Source organism: Penicillium solitum (genome assembly GCF_028829755.1).
Source record: "Penicillium solitum strain IBT 25940 chromosome Unknown utg000009l_segment0_segment0, whole genome shotgun sequence".
Lineage (NCBI taxonomy): Eukaryota > Fungi > Ascomycota > Eurotiomycetes > Eurotiales > Aspergillaceae > Penicillium > Penicillium solitum.
Genome location: NW_027072128.1, coordinates 1,748,762 through 1,761,606, shown reverse-complemented (window position 1 = coordinate 1,761,606; position 12,845 = coordinate 1,748,762). Strand labels below are relative to the sequence as shown.

General features: G+C 46.7%; 6 protein-coding genes across 6 annotated transcripts; 4 read left to right on the top strand and 2 right to left on the bottom strand.

Annotated features, from left to right (window-relative positions):
* Nucleotides 1–1,488: 1,488 nt before the first annotated feature.
* On the top strand, nt 1,489–3,039 carry N7455_011764 (purple acid phosphatase family protein; the record flags this gene model as incomplete). The annotated part of the gene is made up of 2 exons (XM_040960415.2): nt 1,489–1,621; nt 1,679–3,039. 2 exons carry the CDS (start codon nt 1,489–1,491, stop codon nt 3,037–3,039), a joined length of 1,494 nt encoding a protein of 497 aa, XP_040809162.2.
* Nucleotides 3,040–3,396: 357 nt separating this feature from the next.
* N7455_011763 (uncharacterized protein) lies at nt 3,397–4,817 on the bottom strand (the record flags this gene model as incomplete). Its single annotated transcript, XM_040960388.2, has 5 exons — nt 3,397–3,843; nt 3,926–4,134; nt 4,191–4,330; nt 4,387–4,613; nt 4,683–4,817. 5 exons carry the CDS (start codon nt 4,815–4,817, stop codon nt 3,397–3,399), a joined length of 1,158 nt encoding a protein of 385 aa, XP_040809177.1.
* A 709-nt stretch (nt 4,818–5,526) lies between these two features.
* Nucleotides 5,527–7,453, top strand: N7455_011762 (GMC family oxidoreductase; the record flags this gene model as incomplete). The annotated part of the gene is made up of 3 exons (XM_040960380.2): nt 5,527–5,557; nt 5,733–6,446; nt 6,504–7,453. 3 exons carry the CDS (start codon nt 5,527–5,529, stop codon nt 7,451–7,453), a joined length of 1,695 nt encoding a protein of 564 aa, XP_040809149.2.
* Nucleotides 7,454–9,965: 2,512 nt separating this feature from the next.
* N7455_011761 (uncharacterized protein) lies at nt 9,966–10,184 on the top strand (the record flags this gene model as incomplete). Its single annotated transcript, XM_065606748.1, has 1 exon — nt 9,966–10,184. The coding sequence occupies one exon, from the start codon at nt 9,966–9,968 to the stop codon at nt 10,182–10,184; it is 219 nt and encodes a 72-aa protein (XP_065459914.1).
* A 474-nt stretch (nt 10,185–10,658) lies between these two features.
* N7455_011760 (glutathione S-transferase family protein) lies at nt 10,659–11,312 on the bottom strand (the record flags this gene model as incomplete). The annotated part of the gene is made up of 1 exon (XM_040960375.2): nt 10,659–11,312. The coding sequence occupies one exon, from the start codon at nt 11,310–11,312 to the stop codon at nt 10,659–10,661; it is 654 nt and encodes a 217-aa protein (XP_040809148.2).
* A 473-nt stretch (nt 11,313–11,785) lies between these two features.
* N7455_011759 (SRPBCC family protein) lies at nt 11,786–12,268 on the top strand (the record flags this gene model as incomplete). The annotated part of the gene is made up of 1 exon (XM_040960418.2): nt 11,786–12,268. The coding sequence occupies one exon, from the start codon at nt 11,786–11,788 to the stop codon at nt 12,266–12,268; it is 483 nt and encodes a 160-aa protein (XP_040809184.1).
* Nucleotides 12,269–12,845: the final 577 nt, after the last annotated feature.

Below are 12,845 nucleotides of genomic sequence, written 5' to 3'. Positions count from 1 at the left end.
TTGATTCTGGATACGCAAACATAAAAAAGAGGATATGGCCTTCGTGATCCTGCTTAATAGCATATTTCCAATAATCTTCCTATAGAGTTTTAATCAGAAGCTCAAGGGGAGTACTATTACCAAGCTTTTGTCTTCGTAAAGCACTTCGTGCATTATAGATATCCCTAGGGGTAACTAGGGTATTAGGATGCTCTCTTTTAATTAGAGCAAGGATATCACGGGGCTTCGATCCAACCTCAGACATATGAAGGATAATTTGAAGCTGCTCCTCTGTGAATTTGCGAGCTATAGGGTGACCTATCATATTATTAGTGGTATGATTATGACTAGGGTTACGTACCTTCAATTCCCACGTCTCACTATTTGGAATTCTTCTTCCATATAGTCTAAATGGACAACTAATTCGACGTGTAGTTGTTAATCGTCGATTTGCCCCATCTGGCGCATTGATTCGATCATAGTAGGTGCCACCACGATCACAACCTAGGCATATATTTCGATTCGCATTTGATCGTATAGTAGTGATAGCATAGCCGTGGGAGAGAGCATGCTGACGTACAGAGGCCATTAGTAGCTCTCTACTATCAAAGATCTGCTCTTTAGGGGGCTCCATATCTGATAAATCTGAGAGGTAGAGATCTAAAGAGCTGAGAGAATTAGGGGGCGGAGCTAGGGGATTTATACTAGACTATGGTATAGGCATTTAGAATGATGTTGCTATGGTAATTCTAATACAGATCACATGATATTTTATATTATCTAATAATTCAAATTACATAATTTGGGGTGTTCTTAACAAAAGTTGGGGTGTCCCTATCAATTCCCGTTTAGCAAGGCTTATAAATATCAGCTATACTTTGTACAAGACGAGTGCACAAGCATCAAAATTAGATTAATATCGTTTTCGCCCCGAATTTAGTCGAATCTCGTTGTTCATATGACTATGGAGACTCTTGTTATTTCTTGCTCTCTGCACTGCAGTAGACACCACGTGCATTATTTTTTTTAAGTGCAAGAAACGTACATCCCTTCAGGAATTCAGAATCAGCAATCAAGTGTGTAAATTAACCAATTTAACGATATTCTCTGGAAACCCAACCGAGCCGTCATGTTGTTACACGTGCACACTAAGCCGAGTCGGCCAATAAATAACCTCCGATATCCAAACCACCCGTCGCCGAAAGTTGATCCATCTCCGAATTTTCGCTCTCTAGTTTATCTGCCCTAAACCCAAACTGCTGTAGTGGATTTTTGTGCTGAACGAAACGCGTAGATTAAGGTGATAATGCATAAAAACGATCTGCAGGATGAACGACGTGCGTTACATTTCGGGCATGATTGGCCCTGATTGCATTCCATCGAACGCGAATACGTGATGTTTATGGTACCTGAGCCGAGGCACAAAAATATATATAGAGCTGAATCAAGAAGCTTTTGTGACAGAATGCTGAGATCTTGAATTCTGTAAATAAACTACATTATTCAGTCATGGGTGGAATTTCATCGTTCAAATCGCTGCCCCTTGTGGCTAGCTGCGCCTTTGCTGGTGTGAAATATCCCGAGATTCCGACGGATTTGACTACACCATTCCAACAGCGATTGACAGTCTATGGACCTGATGGTAAAAAAGCTGCGAGATATAGTGAATTTGAATGAGGGCTTACATACTCGTCTTTAGCTGTGTCTGTTGGTTGGAACACCTATGGTCAGCTGGAACAGAGTTGCGTTAGTTATGGCTTGTCAGAGAGCAACCTGAACACCAAAGCTTGCTCGTCTTCGTCTACCACCTACGACCCCTCCCGGACGTGGTCCAATGTCGCTGTCCTAACAGGCCTGACACCTGCAACAACCTACTACTATAAGATCGAGTCCACCAACTCGACCGTAGGCCATTTCCTCAGCCCTCGCACGCCTGGCGATAAAACTGCGTTCAACATGGATGTGGTCATTGATCTAGGTGTCTACGGCAAAAACGGCTTCACATCTAAAAGTGCCAAGAAGGACACCATTCCAGTGGTCGAGCCAGAACTAAACCACACCACAATCGGTCGCCTCGCGAAAACGATCGACGACTACGAGCTTGTCATCCACCCAGGAGACTTCGGTTATGCCGACGACTGGTATCTCAAATTCGCCAACTTGTTCGATGGCAAAGAAGCCTATGAGGCTATCATCGAACAATTCTACGACCAACTCGCACCAATTGCAGGCCGCAAGCCCTACATGGCCAGTCCAGGAAACCACGAAGCAGACTGTTCCGAGATTCCATACTTGAACGGCCTCTGCCCCAAGGGCCAAAACAACTTCACTGAATTCATGCACCGTTACGAGAAAACTATGCCGCAGTCTTATGTTTCCTCATCATCCAACACAACAGCCCAAACCCTGGCCCGAACGGCCCGCAACCTTTCAAACCCGCCATTCTGGTATTCCTTCGAATATGGCATGGCCCATGTTGTAATGATCGATACCGAAACAGATTTCCCCAATGCACCAAGCGGCCAAGATGGCTCCGCCAAGCTGAACGGTGGGCCATTCGGCACTCCGAACCAGCAGCTCGATTTCCTCAAGGCTGATCTCGCCTCCGTCGACCGCTCTGTCACGCCCTGGTTAATCGTCGCTGGACACAGACCGTGGTACTCAACAGGAGGATCGTCGAACATCTGCGGTCCCTGCCAGGAGGCGTTCGAAGGCTTGTTTTACAAATACGGCGTTGACCTCGGTGTATTTGGCCATGTACACAACTCGCAGCGATTTGCGCCCGTTGTTAACGGTACCGCGGATCCCAATGGCATGAAAGACCCTAAGGCGCCCATGTATATTGTTGCTGGTGGCCCGGGTAATATTGAGGGTCTGAGCTCCATTGGCAGCAAGCCTGATTATACGGAGTTTGCCTATGCCGATGACTATAGCTACAGCACGCTTAGGTTTTTGGATGAGCAGCACTTGCAGGTTGACTTTGTGAGGTCTTCTACTGGCGAGATCGTGGATTCTAGTACTTTGTACAAGGAGCATACGACGGATTTTGTGGACCAGTGATAGAAGACTGGGGATGATATATATGTCGCGTGTGACAAGCTAAGTTTGTGTTAATGAAATGGGGTGTATTTTAATATTTCTATTTCAATATTTGTAACATCAGGGAAAATATGTAATATGAACATTCACTCTGGCCATTAAAAATTAGCCCAATTCTATAAGAAAACTACTATGCACAGAAAGAAATCAGAAAAAGTGGAAAACGCCGTTAATACCAATGTCCTCACATGCCATCCAATATCCACAAAATTCCATCCCATAATTATATACACCTTGGCCAATATCTATATTTCATATTCATCAAGGGTCTAAAATAACTGATTATACAAGTACAACATCTCATGTTATATGCCGTTCTTATCGCTGCGATAATCGACTCCTCCATTCCTTCGGGGGTGTCGTCGAGGCACCCGCGCCGGACCCCTCTTCGAGGGTCCATGGCTCACTTTGCACGACAGTCTCTGAGACCACAGTAATATCCCTCGAAGAAGGCTCAGACTGGGCGAGAATATGTTCATCACTGCCCCAGGCGGAAGTTTGCATATGAGTTGGCGCAGCAGCGTTCGTCTTACTCTTCTTGGTATCGCCTTCGCCGCGGTTTGTCAAGGTCTTTATACCTCGACTGGAGAGCTGGTATGGATGTCCTGATGTCTTCCCCGAGGAACTGAAGACGTGGGAGAGACCAATCTTCCTGAAACCCTTGCGGATAAGTGGTTGGATGATGGGCAGGTTGGAGACAACAATTGAGACGAAAGTCTCACGACAGGCCCATTTAGAGCCAGATACAGCGCCATCGGGGGTGGCCTATAGTATATATGTCAGATATGTGGCAAGTGATAGGTATGCGTGTTCCTGCATAGGTATGTTATTATTGCATGGTACATACCCTCATAATCGTAGCGGCCCGAATAACACCCGCTATCATGACAAAGGTAGCACCAGAGAAGAGAACCATAAGAGGGATCTTTCGTTTCAGGTTGAGGTTAACAGTCCAGAGAAGGGGGAGCGGGATTGAGAGAAGGTAGATGTCCGTGAGAATGTTGAGTATCACGACAACGAAAACATAAACACGTGAGTGAGTTGGCTGACATATATCTGTGCAAATATAGTAAGATAAGAATGCCATTATATCTGATAGCGGTGGAACTCACTACCGGGGTCAGGATAAATCTGCCAAAACGCATGGAATGGCTGGCATGACAGTAGGAGGGACAATGCTGTTGCGATATATGTCACACCTAAGATAATATATCCCACCCGAACTCGCGTGGGGAGGTGTTGGAGGCCAGTCCTGTAATATGCTTAGCGCATTGGTTCATTATATTCAAGTTGATGTGTGAAGCGCACGTCAATCGAGAGTAGAAGACTGCCAAGCTGAATTTGACTAGCCAAAGAATAGCCACGTATAATGACCATCCAATGATCTGGATTTTGGACCCAGCAACACGGTGGGACCACTCAGTCGAATTGGGGTCGAGTGTTGCCCGCTGCTCAGGTGTCATGTAACTGTTGGTCAGGCCCTCGAATTTGGCACCGACGAGGTACGCCGCTACTGTTTCGAGGACAAAGAAGACCTGTGAAAGAACATTATGTTAATTGTAACTTCTTTCAATGGTGGTTAGAAGACAGTCGAAACAACGTACTCCTGCCAATGGCATAAGATAATCATCAAGTTGGAAATTGGCCGGCCCAACGAGCTTCCACCGTACACCGACACGCACTAAGATTATAACTAGAGCCAGGGACAACAATGTCCATGCCTCGGCGTTACCGGCCATTCTTGCAAGTCCTTAGCAAAACAGAGCACAAAATAACGGAAGATGAACGCGGGAGTTGGAAGGAATTAAAAAGAAAAAGATCCAGCCAGACCGGCCCACTGGGAATTCTCAGAACGTAAAGGTTTAGTACGAAGTATCATGTAACGTTATCCAACTAGTTTGTCAGGCTAAGTACATAGTACGAGTACACGAGTACCTCGTGGTAGTCAACCCCCTGGAAGATCATCCATGTAAATTTGCGTCAGTTCCACCCTGACCCCACCGGATCCACCCCGCTTAAGACCTCCATGGGAGGGGCGGACTGTATAATTGGTGCGGGCCCGACGATCCGTGTGCCCGACACGGGAGGCACCTACGGGCATGTCCCGACCCTCGGTCGTCGCTGCGAAACCGTTACAAGACGTTGTGGGGATCTGTTACGAGCCAATATCCAAGGTTATCATTGGGCAATTCATGAAGTAGCTTGTTCAAGACGTTATTCGGATTCGGCTTCAAGAATACTTTAGACTACCACATTGGGAATAGATCCCCCCTCCCCCCTCCCCCCCTATTGTCATCTCCGCTGTTCTCCGATGGGAAATCACGTATTTATTTATTCTTCCCTCCATCCTAAGATTTTCAAACTCAAGTTGGTTCATTGCTGTTTGTATTTTTGGTTGATTTCACCTCTATCCGACATCTGCACCGCCTCACCACGTCATTGCGCAATATGTCCACCTTTGACTTTATCGTCGTCGGGAGTGAGTGATCTTCATCGAGCCCTAACTTCGTTGGGCCTTACCCCCACCACGGGCCTCATTATCGCAAATGGAAATATCCAACCTTGATGATAATACCTAATCCCCCTCTCCGAAAACAAAGCAACCAACCACCCACCCAATCCACAAAATCAAACCCATCTAACGAATCTCACAGCTGGCCCGTCGGGTTGTGCCCTCGCCGCTGGCCTCGCTAATTCGACCGCCAAACCCCGCGTCCTCCTCCTCGAGGCAGGTGACAACAAGGATGATCGCAATCTTCGCATCGACGGCCAGCGATGGCTCACCTTCCAGGATCAGTCAATGAATTGGGGATTTACGACCACTCCGCAGGCAGATTGTAACAACCGTGAGATCGACTACAGCCGTGGCCGGTGCATGGGCGGCTCGAGCTCCATCAATTTCGGCGTGTATAGTGTCGGCGCGCGCGACGATTACCAGGAGTGGGCGAGAATTGTTGGCGATGAGACTTTTGCGTGGGGAGGTGTTCAGCAAAAGTTTAAGGACCTGGAGACGTTCCACCGGGAGATTCCCGAGGGCATAGATAGAAAATATGTGGATCCGAAGATGGAAAACCACGGAACTGAGGGCCCCTTGCATGTGGGCTTTGCACGGGAGTGGGAACGGGATTTAACAGATGTCTTGGATGTCTTCGAGCAAGCTGGGTTCCCGTTGAATCCAGATCATAATTCAGGAAATCCGATTGGTATGTCGGTGCTGATTAGCTCGGCGCATAAGGGATTGCGCTCAACCGCAGGAGATTTGGTCAAGGAGAAACTGGATAATTTGACTATTATTACTGGTGCCCCAGTACAGCGTGTCCTCCTGGAGGGCAAAATGGCTGTGGGCATTGAGTCGAACGGGAATAAATGTGAAGATGCGACCTACCCTTCCTGCGAGTCAACCAGATACTAATAGTTGCGAACAGACTACGCCTCAAAGGAAGTCATTCTATCCGCCGGCTCGCTAAACGATCCCCGCATCCTGATGCACTCAGGCATAGGCCCCGCCGCCCAACTCCAACAATATGAAATCCCCATCGTCCATGACGTACCCGCCATCGGCCAGGGGCTCCGTGATCATTGCTTCGTGCCGATGGTTAACACTCGCACAGCAACCAGCACAGACCGAAAAGCCTTTTATGGCGACAAAGCCGCCATGGATGCCGCGCAGAAGCAATGGGAAGAAGACGGCACAGGCCCTTGGGCCAAATTTGCCTGCGAGTTGGGCATTGGCTGGTTCAAGCTCACCGAGCAGCTTGTTTCTACGCCGGAATTCAAGGCCCTCCCCGCAGACGAACAGAAGTATCTTTTACAGGAAACCGTGCCCCACTACGAGGTCCTCACCCATTTCCCCGTTCACTGGGTGATTCCTGATTTCCCGACCGAGGCATTGAACTACTCCTGTCTGCTCGTCTTTTTGTTCAATGCACAGACTCGCGGAGAAGTCACATTGCAATCATCCGATCCTGACTCTCCGCTCTCTTTTAACCCTAAGTTCCTGGCCCATCCGTTCGACCGCCGACTGGCGATCGAGGCCTTGCGGGACTCGTTCCGTGTCGCCAAGCATGAATCCTACACAAAGGACAACGTGGCGGAGCTAGCAATGCCTAAGGGTGAGTCAGACGAGGATCTACTCGAATACTGGCGGCAGAACATCTCATCGAGCTGGCACATGACTGGAACCGTGAAGATGGGCATGGAGCACGATGTGGATGCAGTTGTGGATCCCGATTTCAGGGTGAAAGGTATCAAGAATCTGCGTGTTGCGGATATGTCAGTTGTGCCGGTGTTAGTGAATGCGCATGTGCAGGCCGTTGCGTATGTCACTGGCGCAATTTGTGCCGAGAAGTTGGTGAGGGAGTATAAACTTTCTTAGACTCAAATTTTCTAACAGTGTAGGTGGGCACTGGCTGGTACAAATTCCCACTCTATGGAAATGGTACATTTTATATTTTATTCTTATATCAAAGGTGCGTACGGAGTAGAAATAACAGAGACTCACACAGATATTTTGGCTAGTCTCATTGTTATCATAGCACTTCGGCATCCGCATAGAATTTTGAAACTATTGGAGGATCAAGCAGGATGTTGATTAAGAACTTTGTTGATATTGATATCGATGTTATTGGAGGAAATGTTTCCAATTGTCTCTCTGTGAAACGAGGTTCCATTTTGTGGAAAGCCAAACTTGGAAAATGGTGTTTTCTTTTTTTTCTTTGTTATCAAAAAGTGGAGAATCTGCCAAGGTTTCTGGGTGCCGGTAAACTTAAAAAAATTATAATTATTCGGGTTCCAGCTCGGGGATACTAATTAACTTGGGAACATTATTGTTGTAATATACAGTGGGGCAACATAAATACATACTGTAGATTATACCGGGTACTAACTACTTATATCAAGGAGGTATATGTGTGCACTAGCGTGGTCCCGGCGAATTACCAATTGAGTAAGTGGTATGAAGTTGTACGTCGTAGGAAGTCTACGCGTATGCACATCAAATCCACTTAAAATCAAAGGATCGTCAGGGAGCAAACGCTTCGAAACCTTTTGGGTTTCTAAAAGGGTTCTAAACTAGTGAGCTTGGCATTTAGGGTTATCCTCGAATGACCAACATTATATAATTTTGCTTTGGGGTTTCTCCTATGTACTCAAATTCACTAATATCTAAGCGAATCAACTCAGGAGCACAAATTCATTGAAATTATCGAGGTTGACAAACAAGTGGGGTTGACTGTACCCACCTATATGTACACGTAGTGGGGCCAGTAGGCGATCTAAGAATTCTCAATAATACATTGTACTTATCGGTTAAGCACAGTACGAAGTAGTCTGCCCACGAGTACATGTTTTGTAGGTTCATTATAAGAGTAGGGAGTTCAATCATAGTCTGTACCCGAGTGCCTAACCTAGCAAATAGTACGGAGTATGAGAACTCCCAATCCGCGTTGCCTATTTATTAGACTGTGACAAACCCCGTATGTTGTATGTGTCGAAAACCCCCACCGAGCAACGAACCCAGGGCCCGTTGTGCGGGCTCGCCCCGTTAGGCCTATGAAACCCAACTTTGCACAAAGTTCAGGTCTTGGCAGTCATAAAACCGCTAATTGGTCCTGATAAAATACTTTTATTTACCATTGTTCTATGCTGTAGTCACATCACCTCTTTCAAAACGTGAAACTACATCACATAGGAAATCTAAGGAAATTATTTTCAATAGCGATAAAGCACACATTATGGAGAAGAAGCCAAGTCATGTGCCTTACATAGTGCCTTGTGCCATCAAATCCGGTGTAAACAGTCCAGCAAACAGCAAAGACCGATTAGGGCTACCTACCCTACACTTGCCTATATATGCAGGTCACTGTAGAACACCATAGGCTATCCAAATTATGACATATTATTCCCTCTAATTCCACAGATTGCATATCACAGATCTTGCATTTCAAGTCGCCTGTTATACATATACCCTTCCATTCTATTCGTGACATATACAACATAAATTGTATTATTGTGGCTTCATTTACTTGCCCATAGATCTCAACAGGTTACGAGCCCGGGGAAGCTCGTTATTGATTAGATTTAACAATCTGTCAATATCCTCGGCTCTGTACTTTACGAAGTACAGGGGCTGTCTCGCCTACGATAACCCATTCAAATCAGTTGAGCTGTCACATCCTGCCAAGCCTCGGGAATTACCTTTTTAGGATCTGTGAATAGCTTGAACTATAGATCGATAGCCACGTGGCTAGGATCTGCTTAGGTGGTACGCAGTGTCTCGCCTCTCCTAAATAGGGGACTGCGCAGAGATTTCTGCCAGGCAAGTCCACCTAGTCTTCCGCACGACCCATTATGACTGCTAAGACCCCCTTTTATGTCCAAACTGGGTAGAACTGGGCCTACAAGGGGTTTTCTGGGGCCCCAGTCACTGGGTCTGGGTTGGGTTCTGGGTCGAGACCCTCGACCCAAAATGGGTCGTGCGGAAGTCTAAGTCCACCTGGGAGGGGGGGGTGGTGAACCATCATCGGATGGTATTTGTTTGCTAGTCATATAGCAACCCCGTGCAGGGTTTTCTTCTTCTCTCTACACCTCTATCACCCGTCCCATAACTACAGTTTTTATTATTACTGAGTTTTCTTTATCTTTCTTTCGACGTTGCCGTCGTTTACTAGTTTAGGCCGTGCCTACTAGGAGGGATCTTCATCCCATCTTTTAGCCTTATGGCTAGGGATTATCAATATCCCATTTCTTAGCATTGCTGCCGCTTCTTTTTAGTCATTATTGACTACCTAGCATCGCTGCCGCCGTTTACAGTCTCGGCATTGACTATAACCCTCTCCACATTATGCCTACCCGTCGAAAATCGACCGTCGACTTCTACAATATCGGCAATGACTAAATCGCGGGGTCTCGCTAACCCTAAGCTTACCGACTTTGTCGCTCTCCTTGTCAGAGAATCGAACTGGGACCAATGGAAGCAGCTGCTGGAGATTGCCTTGAATGGCAAGGATTTTACATTCTGGGGAATGCTCACTGGGGTTGAGAAATGTCTACGGGATCTTACTAGCCCTGCTTCTGCACCTAATCTACGATTTTTCGTCGATTTGTGAATCAATTAGGCCTACGGCCGGAGAAAGTTGATTCTCGACATGTCAAGAAGTGATTTTTGCAGCATTTTTATGCTCTGAATAGCTTCATTTTTCGGAGGAAAGTACTATTGGGGGTGGTTTTTTAATCGATCTATGTGCCAATGATCGTGGGGGGGGGGGGGGTGTTTGATATCGTTCCCTGTTACATGATCTGGTCCCATGGTAGTAGTAGCTTAGAACTCTCTTTCCTCCATGTTCTGTACAACTATCTTCACCCAATACAACGTACATTGTGGCTTCATTTACTTGACTATAGATCTCAACAGGTATAATATCAATGAGTATCGAGGTCTATGGAATTACGCACAGGAGCTGCAGGCAAAGCTAAACAAACGTGTTGCAGAGTGTGATGGGCTAGTCTCTCTGAGGTTGCTTACATGATTCGCAATATCGCTATTCTGAAAAGCGAAAACTTATATATACATGAATGAACTATCACAGCTTCTTGGGCGCCTCGGACTTCACACCGAGCCCAGCGATCACCGAAGGCCGCGATTTCAACCTGTTTAGCCATGCATGAACATTGGAAAAGTCCTTCTCCAAATCAACCTTGTCGCCTGCCGCCCAAGGCACAACTTCAAACCACGAAACAAAAACAAGATCCGCATAACTGCACTTATCACCCACCAGGTACTCGCGGTCCTGCAAGACTCCATTCAGTACACCCGACACACGGCGGATCTCATTGATGTAACGATCAACGGCAGACTGCAGCTGTTCTTGATGATGTATCTTGAACCACACAGCCTGACCGAAATACGGGCCCTGTCCCGATGCCTGGAGATGGAGCCATTGTTTGGCATGGTATAACTCTGGGGTATCGGCTTGGAAGCTGATCACTTTGTTCTTGTCATATTTCTCGACCAAATATTCGATAATTGCTCCAGATTCCCACAGAGTAATTCCTGTGTTAGGATCTTCAATCGCGGGGACTCTTCCGTTGGGGTTGATCTTTTCATAGGCAGGCTGTTTCATCTCCGGAAATTCGAGGAGCTTAATTTCGTATGGAATGTTGAGTTCTTCGAGAACCATCACCACCTTTTTAGGGTTGGGGCCTGCGTGGTGGCCGTAGAGGATGATAGACTTCATGTTTGGTAGGGGAGGATAATTGGTAGGAATTGTGTAGATGTAGTAGGTTGAAGTTGGTGAGTTTTGACAGTCTCAGCAATTCAATGTGGTTAATTTATTCTTAACCCGCATTCTATATACTATACTTCGGTCTCGCCCTCGGGGTTGGATTATACAAAGGACCGAAGCTGACAAGAACCTTGGCTGATTCTAACTTGGGTTCAACCGTGGTACGATTGAGCGATGTCAGTAGATTGGCCAGTTGCCTTCCAGTGGAGCCCAAAACCTTATTCGCGGATTAGTGTTCAGAGCCGCGCTGTGTCATTCTTCGCTCTTCGGTTCTCGGGGCCGTTTCTGGCAATACGACCTTCCAAGTGATTCGATCTTGGCAACGCCTTAGGATTTTTTTTTTCTCCTCTACATATATATATCACCTTTTAAATTTCCAAAGTGACACATTTCACAAATCTACTCCGAAAATTGACTACATCACCATGTCTACCAATAACATCGCATTCACCGCCCCCATTAACCCTGCTGGTGCGAGCCCAACGCTCCATCAAGACCAAATTTGGGCGGGGCTTCGCTTGAAAATCCGATCTGCAGAAACCTTCGTTCCGAAAGCCATCCAATCAACCACTGTGATCTCCGACTCAATAGATCCAACCACGGGGAACGAAGTCACTGTTCGCGAGGTCGTTTTTGTCGAAGATCAGCGCAAAGTCCAGGAGACCGTCACAGCATATGAGCCTTCCAGGGCCGTCTTCATCCAGCCTGATGGTAGCACCATTGTCAATGTGGTTAGCGAGGACGCTGACGGGGAACTCCACATGACCTATACCTTTGAATGGAGACATCCTGGTGCCTCCAAGGAGGAACTTGCGGCATTTTTGGAGAAGGAGAAGAAAATGAGCCGGATGGCTGTGGAGGGGACGATTACTGTTCTGCGGGAGTTGGCCAAGAATGGGAAGATCTGAGAGTCAACAAGTTGTATTTATCTGGTTTTTGAAGTTTGTCATATGATACATGGATTGAGTTCTCTTGGATGATTATGAAGTACATAGTTATATACTTCCTGCGAGGTAGTAAGACTAACTAGATACTAATACTAGTGCATCAATTATAATTCGGCATTGACTGTTCTCCACTGTGGTCACATGTAAACGCAGGTAGTAGATACATAGTCAACCATATACTAGATCTTGACTCAAGTTAGAAACTAACAAACTCATCTCTGATGAGACATCTTGATAGTTCCATCCTACTCTACTACAACAAGCAAAAGTGGAACCCGTCGGCATTGAGGGTCGCTACTGATCTCGGCATTGGCTACAGCCCCGATGGGACCGATCTGTCAGCGAGGCGGGGCTCGCAAGCCCCGACTCTCCGACTCGTGCTACATTGCATGCGTTGTGTTTTTGGTCACCTTTTGAAGAACCCCAGCGTGACCATCAAGGGTTATTTCGTGACCCAAGTAAACTTCCCGCGACCCTCCTTGCATTCCCCAGAATTAGCATCACCCGAGGTTAATTAGAAGATAAAAAGGCCCCGCAA